The sequence below is a fragment of the Misgurnus anguillicaudatus genome, chromosome 22, assembly GCF_027580225.2.
Source record: "Misgurnus anguillicaudatus chromosome 22, ASM2758022v2, whole genome shotgun sequence".
Lineage (NCBI taxonomy): Eukaryota > Metazoa > Chordata > Actinopteri > Cypriniformes > Cobitidae > Misgurnus > Misgurnus anguillicaudatus.
The window spans coordinates 47360332-47382195 of NC_073358.2; the positions used below are offsets into that span (position 1 = coordinate 47360332).

The window sequence follows — 21864 nt, forward strand, 5'->3', positions numbered from 1 at the left end:
TTTGTGGCTTTAATGTTTGTGTTAAATATGGCTCATCCTATGAGAATTTCGAATCTGAATCTTTACGAACCCGCTTTCAGAATTTGACCTATTTGATTTTGAACAAGCCGGATGCAGGATTTAGATTACGTAACATTTCTATGCTTTTTCGGTCGTTCAGACGGAGGTCAGATGGCGTCCACGGCGGCATTATTCTCTTTTGCATCACTTCTAAAGACATGCCAAAACCATTCAGGGTTGTTTACTGATATCACAGCATAGGCTGGCTGAAATGTTATGTTTGAAAACGGTGCCTTGCACTGTGTGACTTGTGTTTATTTAGTGGACATGAGCATTTTAGATCTTGAAATTATTGGAGCAAACACATTTGTGGTGTGCAGGCGGATGTAACTTGGCCATAGGAAGATTGGGGCTTGACTTCACGCTACAGTGATGATGTCAACTGCATCCGCGGATGTTTCGGAAAACCCAAAGACCCATAAAGAGAAATGACTTCTTTAAATAACCGATTCGAGATGTAATAACTATGGAAAATCAAAAAACATGCCGGGAAAGTCACAAAATACACAAACCTGTGTGTGTGTGTTGCATTATGAGATACCGTGTAGTTGAAACGAATTGTTTAACAGAGCTGAACGGTACATAAATGGGCTGACAGAGTCTTCCTGCGATGTCGTCACATATTTTTCAAGCGAAACAAAGGCATGTTAAAAAAAGTCTGACTTTATATATTTGTATGTATTTATATACACTGATTTTATAAGGCTTTAAGTTAGATTTTTTGTGGGTGATGATAATTACATGTTAGATCAACTGCACATCTCTTACTTCACTGGCTTTGCAACTTCATGTAATTTTTTATTCTATATTTTAAATGGCATTCATTATAAGCTTTTGTGCATGTGTGAATAGCACATTTTTGAATTTACTGCTAAAGCAATTCTGGTAAATATATGGTAATTTACCCAGCAAGGAATTTTCGTTTAAAAGACATCTAATAGACGTCCAACCCAGACGTTAAACTAAAACGAGGCAAAATTTGGGCTGTCAGTGAAAATGTAATAGCTGTCCAGCCATGGCCCAAAAATAAATAAATCAAACCAAACTCTAGGGCTGCACAATAAATTGTCATGTGATTGTCATGCGCATCTCATCAGTGAAGCCGGTTCCTTGATTAGTAATAAATCGCCATCACCTGCTTTCAAATGGAGCGGTATTTACTACACAGAGCCGTAGTTCACTAAAAAGCTAGGCAATATCCCATTCATTATCGCAGGCAATTCATCCGCGACTATGAATTCGATATTGCTCTGAGAAATGCACTTATTATTTTGCAAATTTTAAGAATTATTTGAGGAATGCTATTGTAGCATCATGCTGTCTTGAACTATAACAGACAGCTCCATTTATTATAAGACAGAAACTGTACTGAGTGAACACTGAATTTTTTTTACAAATTGTAAATGCGGAGATGAGCAAGCTCATTTATTATTAGATTCTTTTAAGATGTAAAGGTAATGTTGTATTTTAATTAATTTATTTCTCAGTGAAAATCCAACATTCATTCTGCAGTGGTTCATAACAGTTCAAACTCATTGTCTTTATCTTTACACAGTACCAAAGTAAGCCCTCTACTACAGATCGAGGTTGAGCCAACATCTGATGTGAGTCACTGTTTCTGTCTGATCTTTGATCCATGTCTGTCTATCCTATCTATTTGTCTATCTATCTGTCTGTCTGTCTGTCTGTCCGTCTGCTAATCTGTCTATCTGTCTGCTTGTCTGTCAATCTGTCTTTCTGTTCTTTCATCCATGTCCATTTATTTTTTCTGTGTATGTCTTGTCTGACTGTCCTTCTGTCCATGTCTGTAAGTCTGTCATTTTTTCTTCTTGTCTGTTTGTCCTTCCTTCCATCCATCTACCTGTCTATCTGTCTGCTTGTCTGTCCATTTGTCCGTTTGAATGTCCATCTGTCTGCGTGTTTGTCTATCTGTCTGCTGGTCTGTCTGGCTGTTCTTTTATCCATGTCTATCTGTCCATCTATCAGTGTATGTCTTGTAGTCTGATTGTCCTTCTGTCCATGTCTGTCCATTATATCTGTCTGTCTGTCTGTCTATCTGTCTGCTTGTCTGTCTGTCTGTTCTTTTATCCATGTCTATCTGTCCATCTATCTGTGTATGTCTTCTAGTCTGACTTTCCTTTTGTCCATGTCTGTCCATTATATCTGTCTGTCTGCCTGTCCGTCCATCTGTTTGCTTGTCTTTCTATCTGTCTGCTTGTCTGTTCTTTTATCCATGTTTATCTGTCCATCCATCTGTGTATGTCTTTTAGTCTGACTGTCCTTCTGTCCATGTCTGTTCATCTGTCCATTATATCTGTCTGTCTGTTTGTCTGTCTGTTTGTCTGTCTGTCTGTCTGTCTGTCTGTCTGTCTGTCTGTCTGTTCTTTTATCCATGTCTATCTGTCCATCTATCGGTGTATGTCTTCTAGTCTGACTGTCCTTCTGTCCATAGCTGTCCATTATATCTATCTATTTATCTGTCTGTCTGTCCATCTGTCTGATTATCTGTCTGTTCTTTTATCCTTGTCTATCTGTCCTTCTATCCATGTCTGTCGATCTGTCCATTATATCTGTCTGTCTGTCTGTATGTCTGCTTGTCTGTCTATTTGTCTGTCTGTCTGTCTGTTATTTTATCCATGTCTATCTGTCCATCTATCTGTGTGTGTCTTCTTGTGTGAATGTCCTTCTGTCCATAGCTGTCCATCTGTCCATTATATTTATCCGTCTGTCTTTCTGTCTGTCTGTTTGTTTGTTTGTCTGTTTGTCTGTCTGTTCTTTTATCCATGTCTATCTGTCCATCTATCGGTGTATGTCTTCTAGTCTGACTGTCCTTCTGTCCATAGCTGTCCATTATATCTATCTATGTATCTGTCTGTCTGTCTGTCCATCTGTCTGTTCTTTTATTCTTGTCTATCTGTCCTTCTATCTGTGTATGTCTTCTAGTCTTAATGTCCTTCTGTCCAGGTCTGTCCATCTGTCCATTATATCTGCCTGTCTGTCTGCTTGTCTGTCTATTTGTCTGCTTGTCTGTCTGTCTGTCTGTTATTTTATCCATGTCTATCTGTCCATCAATCTGTGTGTGTCTTCTTGTGTGTATGTCCTTCTGTCCATAGCTGTCCATCTATCCATTATATCTATCTGTCTGTCTGTTTGTTTGTTTGTTTGTCTGTCTGTCTGTCTGTCTGTCTGTTCTTTTATCCTTGTCTATCTGTCCTTCTATCTGTGTATGTCTTCTAGTCTGACTGTCCTTCTGTCCATGTCTGTCCATTATATCTGTCTGTATGTCCATCTGTCTGCTTGTCTGTCTATCTGTCTGCTTGTCTGTCGGTCTGTCCATCTGTCTGCTTGTCTGTCTGTCTGTCCATCTGTCTGCTGGTCTGTCTGTCTGTTCTTTTATCCATGTCTATCTGTCCATCTATCTGTATATGTCTTCTTGTCTGACTGTCCTTCTGTCCATGTCTGTCCATATGTCCATTATATATATATATGTATCTGTCTGTCTGTCCATCTGTCTGCCTGTCTGTCTATCTATCTGTCTGCTTGTCTGTCTGTCTGCTGTTTAATCAATGTCTATCTGTCCATCTATTTGTGTATGTCTTCTTGTCTGACTGTCCTTCTGTCATATCTATCTGTCTGTCTGTCTGCCTGCATGTCTATCTATCTACGATCTGTTCTTCCATCCATGTCTATATCTATCTATCTATCTATCTATCTATCTATCTATCTATCTATCTATCTATCTATCTATCTATCTATCTATCTATCTATCTATCTATCTATCTATCTATCTATCTATCTATCTTTTTATCCTTCCATCTACGTCTGCCTGTCCATCTATTTATGTGTCTGCATCTCTGTCTCTCTGTCTGCTTGTCTATCTGTCTGTCTTTCTTTTCTTCCATCAATCCAGTTTGTCAAAACAACAAACATTCTCCATTTTACAGAAAGCAGATATAGCTTACAACTTTAACTGCTGTTTAAAAATTTTGTAAGAATTGTTGATGATAGTTGACCAAGATCCACAAGTACAATATCAAATTTTCTTCCTCATCCAGAATGAGGAAGGCAACGATGAGGTGGAGGGCTCAGCGGACGAGTTTGAGGAGATGAATCTTTCCCTTCTATGCGCACGTAACTTCCCGCGCAAGGCCAGCCAAACCAGCATCTTCCTGCAGGAATGGGACATTCCCATGGAACAGCTGGAGATTGGCGAGTTAATCGGCAAAGGCCGGTTTGGACAGGTTTACCATGGACGCTGGCACGGAGAGGTGGCCATACGGCTAATCGACATTGAAAGAGACAACGAGGAACAGCTGAAAGCGTTTAAAAGGGAGGTGATGGCGTACAGGAACACGCGGCACGAGAACGTGGTCCTGTTCATGGGAGCGTGTATGAGACCTCCTCATCTCGCCATCATCACCAGGTAATCCTAAACATTTCCAGCACCTCACTTTAATACATTTAAATACATCAGGCATTGAGCAGATGCATTTAGGCATTTAGCTTTCATCCAAAGTGACTCATGAGGAAAACAATAAATCAATTTATCTTACAGTAAAAAATATCATATGCTGTACAAAATGACAACGCTTTAACAGATTTTAAATGATTCATTTACCCAAAAAAATGAAATTTCTGTCATAATTTATTCACTCATACATTTGGAACCTGTATGACCTTCTTACTTCAGCTGAGCATAAAAGCAGATGATTCAATGAATAGCCAGGCCGGGTGAATTCAATACAATGGCAGTACATTATGACTCACTTTACACTTAATAAAGCAACCAAGTGTAAGTAATAGTATGAATGTGGACTATCATTTTCATGTCATGCTGACAGAATTCTCATTTTTTGGACAATTTTTTCTCACAATACAGCTGAGTGCTCTTTTCCCCATTTATACTGAAGTTATAACATTGCACTGTCCTTGCAATGCAAAAATTGAATGTCTTACTTAGTTTTTTTGTCTTGGTTTCCAGTATAAATATTTAAAAAAAATGCTTAAATTGAGATACATTTACCTGAAACGCAAAATGACCAAAGATAAATCTTGTTTTCTGAAAATAATAATGAGTATATTAAGTTGATTTTTCTTATCTCACTGGCAAATAAGTTTACTTCTGTTAAATATAAACGTACTTGATTTTCCACCAAGGCGGTTAAACGCTGCTCTGCGAAAAACCTTTCCAAAGCGCTTGGTTGCTTGCGCTCCCATAGCGTCTGCCGTTGCTAAGCAACCATGTGCCGCCCTCACCATAGATAATGCGTCTTCATGCATTGTTTCTTCTATTTGTGTCAAAATAATAGTCGTTTGACAGATCGTACAGCTCTGGTTTCTTTGTACAGCTATGATCAGCTGTTCCTCCATCTTTAGGTTATATGGAATGATACAGTGTTTACATGATACAATGTTGGTAAATAAAGGATGAAGCTCTTGTCACATGACCTGCAGTGGGGCATTCTAAAAAGTAAAATTATTTTTAACTTGCTGCGGCAGCGGTGCGCCTGGAAAAAGATTGTCCACACCGATCCCTATTTGAGCATGATTTCCGCACGTTTACATTTAAAATAGCGTACTTGTGTGCGCAAACGACGTGAAATGTGAACTCAAACTCCAATTGTGGGCACTTCCCAGCGTTTTTTTAGCTGAGTGATTCGGTTGCTTTGATTATCCATCGTGGTACTATGCTCCATTTGGTTGGTGTGGTATTTGTCCTGCCCCTCCTTCACTGTCCTATTGTGATTGGACAGCTGAGTGAAAATTGACATTGGCAAGCATTATCCCCAAAGTTGAACATTTTTCAACTCGCGACGACCATTTTTTTAAACGAACAAAACAACTGAAAAATACACTGGCCTCAGGAAAAAATGCTTTGGTTGACACGGGGCATAAATCTCCTAGCTTATTTTGCTTCTCAAGTAAATATATCTTAAATTATTGTAAGAATTTTTAGATACAAGATAAAAATGCTAAGTACTACAATTTTTTAGCACAATGGAAAATAGCTATAAAGATATAGTTTTAAAAATCCTTCTAAATTTAAGAGAGTCCACATCACAACTGTAATGATATATACACAGGAACGATATCGTTGGGATTACTTTCAGAGCATTTTTTCAGCTATAAATTATTAAAGTGATAGTTTACCCAAAAATGAAAATTCTGTCATAATTTTCTCACTCTCATGTTGTTACAAACCTATATCAATTTCTTTGTTCTCATGAACACGAAGGAAAATATTTTGAGGCCCATTCACTTCCATAGCATGAAAAAGAATATGGAAGTAAATGGGGCTCGCGAATGGTTTGGTTACAAACATTCCTCAAAATATCTCATGATCATCAGAACAAAGAAATTTATACAGGTTTGTATACAGGAGCGTGAGTAAATAATGAGCACTGTTAGACTTAACTGTAATTTCTACAGTTACTTACCACAACATGCCCAGTAAAATACCATCATTTTCTTTTCCAGTTCATTCTTGTAATATGCATTGCATTATGGGCATTGACATTTAATTTACAGTGATTTATTGTATGTTTTGAATTTGCGGTAGACTGCTGTAAAACAACAGCAGTAATGCTACTGTAGTTGAATAAAACTGTGTTATAAAAGCATATAAAATGGAAAAATAAAATATATCTATGAAATGAAATACATTTTATTTGTTATGCTTTTAGCAGTGAAGCAAATTTCAAAATGTGAATTGTTTTTCAGCAGTGTAAATAATTTATTGAGAATTGTAGATAGAAACAAGAAAGCGATTATGGATAAATATTTCACCATCAGATTTAAAAGAAAAGGCTACTTGGGGAGTGTAGCGAGTAATTTTTATTAAGTGACTCTGTGGCACTGTGGTACTGTAATATATACAATAAAAAGTCTAACAGTGAGAGAATTTTCATTTTTGGGTGAACTATCCCTTTAACATCCATCAGAAACATCAAAATCCATTCCCCATCTGAAGGGCCTGCGCATTTAAAATGAAAAACTACTGTGCACAAATGTAATGTAAACATATTGTTATATAACGTTATCATCTGTTGTCATCAATAAGTAAAGTTTCTATTTGATGGTTTGAATGTTAATATAGTTATATCTTGAAAGTTATCTTTAAAGATATAGACATAGTCTTCGACTGGACTTTTATATTCAAATTCAAATACGCATGTTGGGGTACAAATTTGAGAAGGACTGTAAATCTGCTGAGTTTACTGTATGCACAAATTTCATGTGGTCCTGCCGATAAGATTAAATAAACTTCATGATGCAGTACTTTTATTATTGTATATTTTTTAGAAATTTTCAAATCAACTACATTTTGGTGTGAGTTATGTCCGAGTTGACTCTTTTCTCTGCTGCGACCTCATAGCTCGCATTAGACGCTGCTTTCAACCTAATTTGAACAATTTTGTCAGGACCGGATGTCTAAAGAATAATGTGAAGGAAAGCGATTGAATGCTTTCAGATGTCAGAGTTCTCAGACAAAAACAATCCTGGTTTGATTCAGCCCATGTCGGCTGGAAAAATATGGACAGACCTAACTACACAACCCGCTGCGTTTACATTCATATGTGCTGGGCTGTCTTAACTCAAAATGCTGGTTTGTTTCAATCTGGGACCTTTGGTAAATAAAATTGATTGGACATTATTTGGAAAGGCACACACCTCTTTATAAAAGGCCTCAGAGCTGACAATGCATATCAGAGCAAAAACCAAGTCATGAGGTCAGCCTGTATTGTTGCAAAGCACTGATCTGGAAAGGCAAAAAATAAAAATAAATTCGCTGCACTGACGGTTCACACAAGATCACAGTGGCCTTCATAATTTTCAAATGAAAGAAGTTTGGCACAGCCAGGACTCTTCCAAAATCTGGTCACCGGGCCAAACTAAGCAATCGTTGGAGAAAGGCCTTAGTAAGAGTGAGCATGAATTCGATGGTCAATCTGACTGCGCTCCAAAGATCCTGTTTTGGAGATGGGGCCAAGTTCAAGAACGCCATCGATCACTGCACCCCTCCACCCCACCCTGCAGGGAAAAACACATTAAAGCCATCTTGGAGTTCCCTAATAAGCCTGAGAGTCCTTCAGCTGTTTTTCTGCAAACTCCAAGCAGGCTGTTTAATATGTTTTGCACTGAGAAGAGACTTCCATCTAGCCACTTCGACATACAGCCAAGATCAATGGGATATATTTAAAGGATTATTCCACTTGTGTAAAAACATTCCCAGAATTTACTCATCGAAGATGTTTATGTCTTTCTTTGTTCAGTCAAGAAGATATTACATTTTTTTGAGGAAAACATTGCAGGATTTTTCTCAATATGGTGCACTTTAGTGGACCTCAACATTTTAAATGCAGCTTCCGCTAGATAAGACCCTTATGCCTCGGTTGGGATCATTTAGAGCCATTTGAAGTTGCGTTGAAACTGTAAACTGTTGACGTCCGCTAAAGTCCACTATATGGAGAAAAATCCTTAAATGTTTTCCTCAGAAAACGTATTTTCTTCTCGACTGAATAAAGAAAGACATTGGCTGTTTCTCAATATGCGTTCTTGAGCGATCTTGCGTCCTTGTCTTCTCACTCTACGTCATCATTAACAGTCGAAGTTCAGAGGAAACATGAAAATACCCGGATGTGTTTTTGATATCGAGGATGCATCGAGTGAAGACTTGCGCGCTGAAATCTGGGGAGGTCAGGTGACCAACAGGAAGCTCGCACACATCTCAATTCTCACAAGTGCGTTCTGTGTTCTCGCGACCTTCTGAATTCGTTCTTCACGAGACTTGCGTCTTCACAAGAACGCAAGTCCGTTCTTTGCATTTTTGGAATTGAGAAACAGCCATAAACATCTTGGATGACATGGGGGTGGGTAAATTATCTGGATTTCTTTATGAAAGTGGAATATTCCTTTAATAATTGGATTGGGATTCAATTGCATCTTCTAATGAGACTAAACAAAAACTATAAAATGAGTGTTAGTGTTAAAATGGCTTTTAGTTTGACAACTGTATTATATATTGATGAAATAATGTTGTAAAAGATAGTAAGAGTTTAAAAAATTATATAGTTAGACTGCTGCAAATCATAATATGCATGGAGGGCCAAAACTCTTTGATGTTTTATTCTGAAGCAAGAACAATAAACAGGTTACAGATAAGAGACTCCGTTCCAGCCACAGCCTGGCACACACAGGAGTTTCAAGGTTACTGAAAAACAGGTGGGACAAGGAATTACAAGATATTGCAGATAGTAAATACTGTATGTACAATTTAAAGATGTTTAAAAAAGCAAACAATTAAAAAGACTGTTGTAACAAAGAAAAAAATTAATTTAACAAAAGTCAAATATTGAGTAACTTAAATAATCTTATATAACATAAGCTATGCACCACAATAATGGAAATGCAGCCAATTAATACAAGTTGCATATGAGATTACATAAATGTATTAAATTATTGAAATAACTACTATATTGAAAACTGAAAAGCAATACGTTTTTTTTTACTTTTTTAAAGGAGGTTTTACATGGAATTTTAAGCAATTTAAGCGATTGCGATTTTTAAAGTAAGTTTTACATGGATTTTAAGCAATTTAAGCGATTGTGATTTTTAAAGTAAGTTTTACATGGAATTTTAAGCTATTGTGATTTTTAAAGTAAGTTTTACATGGAATTTTAAGCGATTTAAGCTATTGCGATTTTTTTTAGGTTTAAATGGAATTTTAAGCAATTTAAGCGTTTGCTTTTTTTTTTTACAAGTTTTACATGGAATTTTAAGCAATTTAAGCAAAGCGATTTTTAAAGTAAGTTTTACATGGAATTTTAAACGATTTAAGCGATTGTGATTTTTAAAGTAAGTTTTACATGGAATTTTAAGCAATTTAAGTTATTGCGATTTTTTAAGTAAGTTTTACGTGAAATTTTAAGCAATTTAAGCGATTGAGTTTTTTTTAAAAATAAGTTTTACATGGAATTTTAGGCAATTTAAGCGATTGCGATTTTTAAAGTAAGTTTTACATGGAATTTTAAGCGATTGCGATTTTTTAAAGTACGTTTTACATGGAATTTTAAGCGATTGTAGCGATTGCGATTTTTAAAGTAAGTTTTACATGGATTTTAAGCAATTTAAGCGATTGTGATTTTTAAAGTAAGTTTTACATGGAATTTTAAGCTATTGTGATTTTTAAAGTAAGTTTTACATGGAATTTTAAGCGATTTAAGCTATTGCGATTTTTTTTTAGGTTTAAATGGAATTTTAAGCAATTTAAGCGTTTGCTTTTTTTTTTATAAGTTTTACATGGAATTTTAAGCAATTTAAGCAAAGCGATTTTTAAAGTAAGTTTTACATGGAATTTTAAGCGATTTAAGCGATTGCGATTTTTAAAGTAAGTTTTACATGGAATTTTAAGCAATTTAAGTGATTGCGATTTTTTAAGTAAGTTTTACGTAAAATTTTAAGCAATTTAAGCGATTGAGTTTTTTTTAAAAATAAGTTTTACATGGAATTTTAAGCAATTTAAGCGATTGCGATTTTTAAAGTAAGTTTTACATGGAATTTTAAGCGATTGCGATTTTTTTAAGTACGTTTTACATGGAATTTTAAGCGATTGTAGCGATTGCGATTTTTAAAGTAAGTTTTACATGAAATTTTAAGCAATTTAAGCGATTGCGATTTTTTTTTAAAGTAAGTTTTACATGGAACTTTAAGCAATTTAAGCGATTGCGATTTTTTTAAAGTAAGTTTTACATGAAATTTTAAGCAATTTAAGCGATTGCGATTTTTTAGTAAGTTTTACATGGAATTTTAAGCAATTTTTAAAGTAGGTTTTACATGGAATTTTAAGCAATTTAAGCAATTGCTCAAAATTCCACTTAACATTTAATTAAAAAAGTGGATGAAAAAATGATGCACTATATTTTTAAGTAATTAGAGCCTATTATTTTTAGTCCACTGCCTATTTAGTTATATTTACTAAAATAATTCAAGTAGTTCCAACCAAAAATTATTAATTTAATTTCCTTCTTACAAATTTTACATGATAAGATATATACATTTACTAAATAATGTGTTCCTTTAGAATAACTCACTTTTTAAAATTTGGTTAAAACAAGAATACATTTTTTTAAATAGAATTTGCTCATTTTATTTAGCTAAATTTACTAAGCCACAAATTTTTTTTTACCAAATTATTTTATCCAATAAATATCCTTAAAAGTAGTGTTTTGTCCACTTTGTACCATACACCTCATAGTTGGATTGTTTATTCTAACCTAGGGGAGCATTAAATGCAAATATTGTACAAATCCCCTCATCCTGGACATAATTTTTGGCCACTACTGTATATAAAACATAAATCTTGAATTACAGTTTTAAAACAATAGTTTCGGCTCGCATTGAGTGGTGTGTTCTTGTTATGTAGAACATATTTAACAGTTCATAATCGTAAGTAAGCACACCCAACAAATCACTGAGATATAATTGCTTGAATTTAACTTTTTTCTAAAAGTAAATAAGGGAAGCAAATATTGATTGTTTCCTTTTAGCATTGTTATGGGTAATTATGCATTGATTGTTTTCCAAATAACCCTGCAGCATTAAATAAATCTGTCTTTTTCTAAAAAAAAAAGAAAAGAAAAGTAGAACAATACTGAATGTCAATGCAGAATGTCAAAGTCTAATAATCTATCCTGACATTTTTACCGTTAACAGCCTAAATTCAATGCATGCGAGAAATTTCCATACTGATGGAGTATATACTGAGCCCTACATTTGCATTCGTCAGTGCGTCATCATGCGTTTGAAGAGCCCGACACTTCAGAGGGCCAAAAGGCCAGAATGATGCTAAAAATGATCCTCGTACCCTGATGATGCTATTAATATGTATAAAGGGGCGGAGGAGGGCAGCCCGGGGAAAGACGCGGGCGTCTTCATCAGGTAGCTCAGCTGGAGATCAGGTACCGGAGAAGTGAAGCAAACTCCTTCTCCTTTATGTGGAGATAAAGTTCACCCTCATAAATATGGAAATATATACTGTATGTAAATCTAGAATGGCGTGCAGTAGAAGACAGACTTGTATCCTAAAATACACTCAGGTCAGTGTAGGTTGTAGGTTTAAACGCAAGCCCTGCACGGGTTGATTCATTGCATGCTCTTTAGCAGGTCACCCAGTGACCCATGCTCCATGCAGAAACTGAACACGGCCCCCCTGTGATCTAGTGGATGAATATTGTGTTTGACAACACTCCTAAAAATAATGGTGCTACACGATGCCACTGAAAAATGGATCCCAAGCTGTCACCGGGACAGTACCCGGTGTAAAGCATGTCCGTGCTATTCTATGAGATGCACTTGACGGCCTTTTGTGCAGCGGATTTATTTTTTTTTTGGACGGCCTAATTAAGGCGGTATGGTTTCCCTGCTTAGGTGGGCCGTCCGAACTGCAAAGTGCTGCGGGAAACCCTGGAATACAGTCTGAGACAATAGTATCTTTAGCTGTATTAGCGGTGCAATGTGGTAACAAACACATGTAGAAAGCTTTTGGGTAAAATTAACCAGTTAGTCAGTGGCCATGGGCGTGGGCGGAGCTTTATCAGTGTGACATCACATTAACAAAATGAAAAAAAAGAACAGAATCAAAATGGCCTTTCTAATTAAACTGCTTTGGTTCAATTTATAAAAAAAGAAGAGGGTGGATTTTTTTTTTATTGTAGGGTGGTTGTGTTCACACACTGTCAACATGCATTTATGTCCAAACACCTTTTAAAAGTAGATTTTCCATTATATGTGCCCTTTACCTGAATGGTTCTTTGGAGAACTAAAATTGGTTATTTTGTCAATGCATCGCTATGAAAAAAACATTTTAGCTCCTTTATTTTTGTGTATTTTGTGTATTTTTGTGGTTTGAGCCTTTGTTTCGGGTCATCCAATAAGTGTCGACTTACTAGAAATTACTTTAGAAAAACTTACTAGAAAAAACATTCCCTTTATAAACAATGCCAGCCAGAAAGATAAAACCTGTGCATCCCTCCAACAACTCCAAGAAGTTGTGTAAAATCAACCAATCAGATTTTTTTATCTTTTGCCATGCATGTGCAGTATGCCTTAAATATGCTGTGTGATACTGAAACACTGTTTTATGACAAAATCCTTTCCAAACCTACAATCCGCACATACATTACTTACCGCTAATGTCTAATACAGTTATGTGCAATTATGTTTCTTCTCTCTTGTAGTTTGTGTAAGGGCAGGACCCTGTATTCAGTGGTACGAGATGCAAAAGTCGTTCTCGATGTAAACAAGACCAGACAAATTGCACAAGAGATGGTGAAGGTAAGACAAGCCAAGGCTGTTAACTAGACCCATCCATCATTTATTACACTTATCCCTAGCGAGGCCATTGAGTCAGGCGAGGCATATCGTCTCGGACAGGTGGCTGGTCCATCAAAGGGATGTTTACCAGATTCACATAATGCTAAATATTCCTTGATGTATTGAAAACTTTCACTTAAACTTTTATCTGAATCAGATCTATGCTATTTACATCTATGGCTGTCTGATTCTGTTTATATAAAGTATTAATCCTACAGCATGCATTTACATTTGTGTTTGTTTTGTTTTGTTTTAGGGGATGGGCTATCTACATGCCAAAGGAATCCTTCACAAAGATATGAAGTCGAAGAATGTGTTTTATGACAATGGAAAAGTGGTCATCACAGATTTTGGCCTGTTCACAATATCTGGCGTTTTACAAGCGGGCAGGTACGTTAATATACACATGCTCACTTCATTTACATAATTTAATAAAAAACGAATGTCAGTTGTTTCTCAACAAATGTAAACATAAGTGCGTAAAGTAACCTGCAATTTTATGTTCAAACAGAGATGGCGATAGAGAGGCAAACGTTACAAATTTCATCTTTAAGTAGAAAATTTAAATCATTTCCCACCAGCCTTTTTTTGAAAAGTTGCCCGCCAGCATTTTTTGTGATTTGCACAAAAGTTTCACAAAATGCCTTCCAGGAAAAAATTCAAAAAATATATTAACATACAAATTTATCAAATGAAAGAACAGACCTTCTGCTTTCAATCAAACAAACAAACAAATCGGGGGGAAAAAAAATGTTTCATCATATCTTTATTTTTTCTCTGTTTAACTCTTAAATATGGGTGTTTTTCTTCAAAAATACAAAATTTTAAGTGAAAAGCTGAAATAATTGCATTTTTTAGAAGGAATTTTGTTAGCGATCAAATTCAGAACGATTATCAAAACATATAAGGAGTGTAAAATTAACAAATAATTTTTTGCTTCAGTTTTTTTATAAATTGGGTAAGAGCGCCATCAGTGGTTAATCACAGTATTACAGATTACCATAAAAATTTATTAGGAACACGTTTTTTTTAGGCAAATGTTTTCTCTTAATTGACGAGATAACTCGCAGGGAAAGAGTTAAGCAGTTTCCAGGTGCAAGTTTTACATTTTAAAATGTAGTCTTTTTTAATTATATTAAATTATTAAATTAAATTATTATTATATCAAGTATTAAATTATTTGTCAAATCATTTAAGAATGAAAATCTTTATAGGGCAATTACAGAATTGGGCTTTAACTTTGAGTTTGATAAATGTTGTTGGATTATAAAAATAAATCTTTATGAAGTAAATTACTAGTGTATTTATAATAAGCCTTCTCTTTGTCTTCCACTATCTTGGAAGGCATTGTTTCGTGAGCTCACTGCAGTGCATTGTGGGATTGCTTTCTGCACAAATGATATGCATCGTAAATATTAGCCAAATATTGACATGATGTTGCTTTCTACCTCTTAAAATCGATAATAATTTATAAGTTGAGCTGTCGGGATATGTCAGTTGTTTCTCAACAAACCTAAACATCAGTGCGTAAAAGTAACCTGCAATTTTATATCTCAAACAGAGATGGCGATAGAGAGACAAAAGTTGCAAATTGCAGCTTAAAGTAGAAAATTTAAGCAGTGCATTTCAAAGCGAAACATTTTACAATAATTGAATAATCAAAAATTTCATAAAAGTGTATTTAAAAATAAACTTTACCGAAATAAATAAATTTTTTTTTGTCGTCCACATTCTTGGATGCATTTTTCATGAAGATTTTGGGATTGCCTTCTGCACATATAACATCCACCTTAAATATTAGCCAAATATTGAGATGATGTTGCTTTCTACTGTACCCCTTAAAATTGATAATAATTTATAAGTTGAGCTGTCAGGATATGTCAGTTGTTTCTTAACAAACCTAAACATCAGTGTGTAAAGTAAACTGCAATTTCATGTCTCAAACCGAGATGGCGATCGAGTGACAAAAGTTACAAATCGCAGCTTTAAAGGTGCAGTGTGTAAATTTTAACGGCATCTAGTGGTGAGGTTGCGAATTGTAACCAACAGTTCAGTCCACTGCTCAACCCTCCTTTTTGAAACACATAGAGAAGCTACGGTAGCCGCCACCGGACAAACATGTCATCATCGGAGACAACTTAGTAAAAACACTTTGTCCGTTAAGGGCTTCTGTAGAAACATGGCGGCACAAAATGGCGACTTCCATGTGATGGGACCCTCGGTGTATGTACATAAAACATCTCATTCTAAGGTAATAAACACATAATGGTTCATTATGAAAGGTCTTTATACACCCCTGATAATATTGTTTTGAATATTATTTTGCATTTCTGTCAAGAGATCCTTTTAAAAATTTCACACTGCACCTTTAAGTAGAAAATTTAAGCAGTGCATTTCAAAGTGTAACATTTTGAAATGCATCTTTTAAATTACTTTAGACAGATATTGGCATGATGTTGCTTTCTACCCCTTAAAACCTTTCATGAGTTGGAGACATGCCTATGATGCGGTCTAGATAAACAGCTCACTAGATTTGTAACAGAGCTCAAATGTAGAGCTGCCTCATACTGTACATGATGACAGTTCAGAGCAAATGTACAAGTCATCACACAATACATTTGAACGTCCCTAAATGACTTTCATAACTGCTTATTAAAATCCAAAGCCTGTAATTACATAGTGTGAACCACTGAGCTCATTTCAGTTTCACCTTTAATACTCTCATAGTTTTTAATAAATGTCTGATTCAAGGACTGTGAAGGTAGAAGCAGATGTTATCGGCATATGAGCGCAGGAAGATCTCATTTGACAATGCAACTGTATAGTAATTCGTGGGGGACGCCCTGTAGCAAAATCATTGCAATGCAGTATGAATTTAAAGGAAGAGTTTCACATCATATACTTAAACTTGTGACTAATTCTCTGACTTTTATTTTTGAAGATGTTTATAGGAACATACAAATACGAAACGTGTGACTTTAAAGTGCGCTTTTAGGAGGCTCGCCTGTCCAAAAATAAAAATAATTTTACTCACCCTCATGTTGTTAAATGTCTCATTTTTGCTTTACAGAGAAATAAAAAATGGTTTTAAACAACATGAGGGTACTGTAAGTGAATCAATTTTGAATTCCATTTCGGGTGCACGATCTCTTTAATTGTGTGGGCTTTGCCTTTAGGGTGAGCTCTTTTCAATTTGTTAGGAACATTCAATTCATGGTGTTTTATGCTTTTTTAAGTAATGAATTTACTTCTGACTGTATATACTGTATGATGTGGAGGAGCCCTTTGAAATAAATCGATTTAGGATCAGTTTTTATAATCCTAATCTTCAGTTACATTTACCGGATCAGCCGAGTCTAGATATTACATCATGCTTGACTCATCCACACCTTCTTAACTGAACACGGTCCTTAGAGATAGGACCTCTGTTTATATATACAATACACCATGTCCTTCTAAAGACAAAGATATAAAAGATCTGCCCTTCTTTGCCACAATCCTTTAAATGTGGAAATCTATGAAAAGGGTTTGTGACGGAAAGATCTTTTGGGTCGATTTTGGAATGCAAATATCATTATTTTGGACGTTGTCAAGTGGAGTATTAAACTATACTGTTACTTTTGTACAGTATGTAATGGCCATAGATTGGTACCGAATTCCTATAATTCATATCGTCTTTCATAACAAAACCAGAAGAAAATATATTTCTGTTATAGAAAACAAGGCCTTTATAGATCCACTATGAATTGTTTTAAAGGGGCCATGACATGAAAATCTGACTTTTTCCTTGTTTAAGTGCTATGATTGGGTTCCCCAAAGTGCTTCTATCAACCTAGAAAATGTGATAAAGATCAACCCAGTAACTTAGAGGCTGTTTGCACTTGGTTTTGAGATGTGTTTTCGTCGATCGGATCACAAGTGGACGAGAGAGACACATTACGTTTACACCTGGTATTTAAATCCGTCTCTTTTGTCCACTTTCGACCGCTTCTGTGCTGAATACTATGAGGGGGTGGTCTGTGAGACGGTGGGCGAGTCTCTCTGCTGTCATTCAAACCCGAGCGGGAGTAATTATGAGTTTATATGGACGCGATCTAATATAATGTCAGTGTCCACTGCTTATTTAGCAAGTAAACATGCTGCACAGTGTTTTGTGCATGGGTGTGTGGGGGCTTTCTCTGAATTTTCGGCGCAGTTGATGATGTGGGATCGCGCGGCTTTCACACGCTTTCAAAACGAAACTACGGAGATCAGCCGCTTATTTTTTATCAATGAAAGGCTAAAAATTGCGCTGTTCACCGTATGTTCACGCCAGAAATAAAAAAGACGTAAAACTTGTGTTTAATACCTCAGATTAGATAAATGGGCGGAGAGAAGGCGGTCGCGTGTGGCTGTTCGAACGCATTCAACCACATGTGCGTTCCGCAACTCCAAAGCGATCCGATCGAAAGTGGTTTCGACCACCTCTGGATGTGGTTGAAAGTGGTCGAAAGTGGACGAGCTCAAAACGTTTTGAACACCGTTTACACCTGGCATTAACGTCGTCCACTTGTGATCCGATCGACGAAAACACATGTTAATGCCAAGTGTAAACAGCCTCTTAGTTTTGGTAAACCATTCTCTACAAGCACATGAAAAAATAGGTCGTTGAAATTTGGCTCTCCTTATGATGTCATAAGGAGCTCTTATTATAATAATACCACCCCTTAATCTGCACTATACAACCACAGCACTCCCATTTAGTGCAGAGAAAAGCACAATTGAGTTTTAATTGCAACAAACCACCATCATTGCGATCAATGTTTGAATTTGGTTAGCTCATTTGCATTTTAAAGGACACACCCCAAAATGGCACATTTTTGCACACACCTACAAAGTGGCAATTTTAAAATGCTATAATAAATTATTTATATGGTATTTTGAGCTAAAACTTCACATATGTGCTCTGGGGACACCAAAGATTTATTTGACATCTTAAAAAAGTCTTGTGCCATGGCCCCTTTAATGACAAGTTATCACATCCCACAGTACCCGCGGTCCTGGGCCAAATTGTCTAAAAAATATGTTGTAAAATAGAATTTATTTTCATTTAGAAAATTATCATTTCTTATTTCTTTTGAAATTGGTGTGCGTTGTCACATGTGATTCAATTACATCGGTTTGTCTTCAAAGTCTTCAAACAACCTTATCTTGCAACTTCAGGTGTTGTCTCATGGTGGGGCACATTAAACCTTTGGTCAGCCTCTTGGTCAGCCTCTTATTTACTTTATCTTCTTTTTTATATATTTATTTGCATACACTGTCAGAAAAAAATGGTCCCTAGCTGTCACTGGGGCAGTACCCTTTTTAAAAGGTCCTAATCAGTCCTTCCAGAAAAACGTTGAGTTTTTTTTTGTGATTGTTGCGCGCAAAAATCCTTGATCTTGCGGCATGTTTTCTTAAAAAATGCGATGAAATATGCGGGATATTTATGCAATTTTATGCGATGAAAAACTGCGGCAACTTGCAAAAACTGTTTGCAGCTTATAAATGATGTTCACATCACATAATCACAGCACTTCATAACGTTCCCATGGCAACAGGGGACATGGCTGCGCTTGTGTAAAGTAAATGCAACATTTTAAACTTTTTGCTAAGATATATGTGATTTTTGCACCGCATATTTTGTGCACGGAAATCTGCAATTTGTGCTGCAAAAGTGCGGCGTATTTGAAAAAATAACTTTGGGTGATTATGCGTTGAATCGTGCGATCGCATAATCGTGTTTTTCTGGAAGGACTGCCTAATATCTATCATTTAGGTACAGAAATGTATACATTTGCCACCAATATGTACCTTTGAGGTATTAATATGAACTCTTTAGGTGCAAAGGTGAACTTTTTGAAAGGTTACCGCCCCAGTGACAGCTAGGGACCAATTTTTTGACAGTATATAAATTCCATATAGAATAAAAGAATACACATTTATTGTCATTGTTCGGAAACAATAAAAATGACTGTTTAGCAGCTCTTCAGAATAACAATGAAAAATAGACAATTTGCATAGACAATATACTATATAAATATGAACAGTAAAACAGTCTACAGTGTAAATAAAGTAATATAAATACAGCTGAAAGGATATGTGAACATAGTGAAGAAATGTAAGCATAGTGCAAACATTTAAAGTGTGGTGGGGTATTATTATTGAACGTGTCCTGGGGGGTATAGGAGGGTTATGCATTTAAACATTTAGCATGCCTGGGGAAAGAAACTGTTTTTGTCTGTTGGTTTTAGAGTCTATTTCATAGTGAATGTACATATTGGTAGCAAACGTATATCCATACCCAAATAGTACATATTAGGACCTTTTTGAAACGGTACCACTCCAGTGACAGTTATAGGGACCAATTTTGGACCATTTTAAAAATTGTATAAATTGCATATAGAATAGAAGAATGGACTTTTATTGTTCAGAAACAATGAAATACTGTTTAGCAGCTCTTAAAACTTTATCAAAAGATTTTTCGCGATTAATTGCATACAATATAAAATTTGTTTTTGCATATTATATGTGTGTGCATGCACTCTGTATAATTAATATATTAATTAATATATAATATATATAAACTCACATGCATGCAAAGTGTGTATTTCAGAAACATACTTTCTGTTACAAACTTAACATAGCATCTTTAGGTTATAAAAACACAAAAAAATCTAATCCATAACTTGATTTGCAAAGATTTATTATAAAAACAAATTCTTTTTTCCACAAAATGCAATAAATCCATTACAAGTTTTTTTTTTCAAAATGCAATAATCTATTGAATCAATATATAAATGTGCATTCATCTTTGCCATGTTATATTCATTTAGTTGAATAGTCGTATACACTGATTAAAAATATGAACATTAATGGCATTAACCAAAACACTTACTTTGTCATATAGCCATTGCTGCAGTTATACTTGGGACGCCGTCGCGATCAGCTGTAAAATGTTTTGGTCCTGCTCGATTTTCGTTGACTTTGAGTAAAATAATGTAAAGTTTTTCACAAGATCCCCTGGGGTCAATGTGTTAGCACGAGAGAAGCTAAATGCTGTCGGGAGATCAAGCAACCGGCTCCCAAATGCCTCTCGCGTAAATTATTAGATATTGATGGCTTACATTTCTTTCCCGTCACAGAAAACCACCACTCGTTTATCAATGCCATTAAAGTATTATTTTGTTTTTGTTTCTTTGTTAATCACGAAGTATCAAGTAGATGAGGAAAACTAGGATTCCGTGTACTCAACATGCCGCCATTGTTTGTTTACAATGCGTGGAATGGTGCGCTGTAATTTGTGGAGCGGATTTTTTGCGCTCTGTAAAAAAGGAGGAGTGGGGTTTATTGCGTTTTGGGAAAAAATTGAGAAAAGATGACAGAATAACACGGCGGATATTGCATTTTGTGTAATATATATATACATATATATATACATACATACATACATACATACATACATACATACATACATACATATATAAAACGCAATAAATCCGCTCCACAAATTACAGCGCAAAATTTTCACGCATTTTACAGCTGATCGCTATTATATATATATTATCAGAGGTGGAAAGAGTGATAAAATATTGTAGTCAAGTAAAAGTAAAGTTACTTGTCTAAAAATCTACTCAAGTAAAAGTAAAAAGTAAGTCATTTTAACTTTACTCAGAGTAAAAGTTACTTTTTTTTACAGCGGGAAGAGGTGGAGGATTCTAGTATAGTTCAAAATCGACAAGGGAATATAAATCTCAAACTAGTTGTTTTTAATTGTAGGGACATCTTTACAATTAAAGTGCAATAACAAAAAGTTTATAAAATAAAAAGCTTTTTTAAAGTAAGAAACATTTATGGAATTGTTTAATGATTTTTACATGTGAGTTATGCACTTTTGAAGGTGGTCAGCAGCTAGTAAATACAATCACTATAGTAAGGTTGTAATTGATGTATTGCTGGTAACATACATAATTTTATTAAACTATATATAGTTTAAATGAGTATATAATGAGATGAGTGCCATGTCTATATACTTTTGACACATTTATTGTCTTCTAGCTTCCCTGACCTGGGTGCCTGATGTCAGACCTTTATTCTTCTCTCTCTCTCTCTCTCTCTCTCTGCAATGTCTAATGACCTGCGCATTCTCGAGGACGTTCAGAAGTTGTGTTTGACTTGACGCGAAGCTGCTAGACCTCAGAAGATAATGCGCATGGTATTAAAAATGCGTCGTGCAAATGAGTGGTAAAACAGCCATTTCGTACTTAAGAGCATGAATCCTACCTTTCATAGGAAAGAAACACTCGCTTCGCGTCAGTGGAAAGTGGTCGCTTAAATATGGCCAGGGGTTTCTTTCGTAAGATTTGAACTGAGGCGGGTCTGCATTAGCGCGCGCCTGTCTCGTCCGTCTCC

General features: G+C 35.6%; 1 protein-coding gene across 2 annotated transcripts in view; it reads left to right on the plus strand.

Moving 5' to 3' along the window:
• The window catches only part of ksr2 (kinase suppressor of ras 2), a 131190-nt gene that overhangs the window by 88099 nt on the left and 21227 nt on the right, over window positions 1-21864 (plus strand). For both annotated transcript variants that reach the window (XM_055198438.2, XM_055198437.2), the window contains exons 15-18: window positions 1616-1664; window positions 4116-4483; window positions 13296-13392; window positions 13688-13821. In XM_055198438.2, coding sequence (XP_055054413.1) covers window positions 1616-1664; window positions 4116-4483; window positions 13296-13392; window positions 13688-13821 — 648 coding nt within the window. The remainder of the gene's footprint in view (window positions 1-1615; window positions 1665-4115; window positions 4484-13295; window positions 13393-13687; window positions 13822-21864) is intronic.